The 1,459-nt window shown below is 52.8% G+C and overlaps 1 protein-coding gene across 1 annotated transcript in view; it reads left to right on the top strand.

Moving 5' to 3' along the window:
- LOC112139021 overlaps positions 1 to 1,459 on the top strand; it is a 3,486-nt gene that overhangs the window by 1,019 nt on the left and 1,008 nt on the right. Inside the window, exons 4-5 of the mRNA XM_024261715.1 lie at positions 284 to 405; positions 1,181 to 1,426. Coding sequence (XP_024117483.1) covers positions 284 to 405; positions 1,181 to 1,426 — 368 coding nt within the window. The remainder of the gene's footprint in view (positions 1 to 283; positions 406 to 1,180; positions 1,427 to 1,459) is intronic.

Raw genomic sequence — 1,459 nt, 5'->3', positions numbered from 1 at the left:
TGCCTGGGTCTAGGTGCTGATTCTCCCTGAACACAATTTCAGCTTCATCAGAACTAATTACGTGCTGCTGAACACCAACCCTCTCTCCTATTGCAGTCACGTCTTTCTTCTTTTAGCATCCGTCCTTCATTCAATACCAAATGTTAGCTTTTCATCTAATCAACCTCTAATAGCTTCTGCATTCAAACTAAACTCATTCACTTTTAGTTGAGCATGTCTGCATCACTAATTTGGTTTGTTTATTTTATGTGTTTTTAATTCAAAATCGGTTTTATTGTTTCAGCCTCACACGTACAGGCTCCTCCTTCTGCTCCTGGCGCTCCACCTCCTCCACCGGATGTTGTGGCTGAGGAGCAGCCAGCTCCAGCCGGTGTCCCTCCTCCTCCGTCTGCTGGCAATGCTGAGGTGATGTGACAGTAGATGCAGCTTTTTGTTTCTCTGTGTCACTAACGGCAGTCACTCATGAAAGTTCCTTCCCGTTCTCTCCGAGTCCTGGCTGGCAGCTCTCAGTGCAGAGCAGCAGCAGTGGATTGGGCGGGTGCTGTTCTCCAGGGACAGCTCGGGGAAGTCTAGGCTCACCACTGAGCTGAATGTGTGGTGGAACCCTCCCCAACCCCGCCCAATCTACAACCAACCTCCCGCATCTCCTAACCTCTTCTTCACATGTCGGCTGTTCCTGTGGATCCCTCACAGGATCTGGTGTCTGCAACTGACATGCCCCCAGCCTTTGTGTGACGGGTCTCTTACAAAGGCTGGGTTATACAGGACCATCCAGAGGGTCCTGGACATCGACGGCTGGTACCTCATGGCCACCGAGTACCTGGAGTGCCGTCGGTGAAAGAAGAAGGTCAAGGGGTGGTCACAGGGCATCATAAGGCAGCTGGCACCCACCTACAGCTGCCAGTTTCCAGCTGTACTCACGAACAAGTAAGAGGCAACACTGAGCCACATGTTAGCCTATGTGTAAAACTTTGATTACATGTTTGGGCAGCGTGAGGGGGCAGTTTCCTCCACCTCCACCTATGCCCCCTCTGCCGTCACCTGTCTGGCTGCTGAGTGTGTACAGCTACGACGTCCTGGCGCAGCTGGACGAGTACAAGGCCAGGATCACGTCCACCGTACACACTGTCTGAGCCTATTCTTAGGAAGCATCTCCATTTAAAAAAACATCTGTGTTCAGGTGACGAAGAAGCTTGCAGGAGCCGCCTCTGACTCGGCCGCATGGCCCACCAACGTCGGCAATGAGCGTGGTCAGGTCCTCATGAGCGTCCTTACCTGCTCTGAGGGTGCTGAGGGCCCGTCCAGGATGGCGGCCGGGCTCATGAGGCGGTATCGACTCGCCAAGGTTCCTCCCCCCCAGCTAATCTACGTGGACCGGTACTGCTGCAGTCGAGACGGCGTGTCCAAGACAGCTGCCTTGTTTTCGGTACAAATTCAAAATTGTGATGATGATGTTATT

Source organism: Oryzias melastigma, unplaced genomic scaffold (genome assembly GCF_002922805.2).
Source record: "Oryzias melastigma strain HK-1 unplaced genomic scaffold, ASM292280v2 sc00396, whole genome shotgun sequence".
NCBI classification, from domain to species: Eukaryota; Metazoa; Chordata; class Actinopteri; order Beloniformes; family Adrianichthyidae; genus Oryzias; species Oryzias melastigma.
The sequence above is the reverse complement of the archived record's forward strand: the minus strand, read 5'-3'. Positions and strand labels throughout refer to the sequence as shown.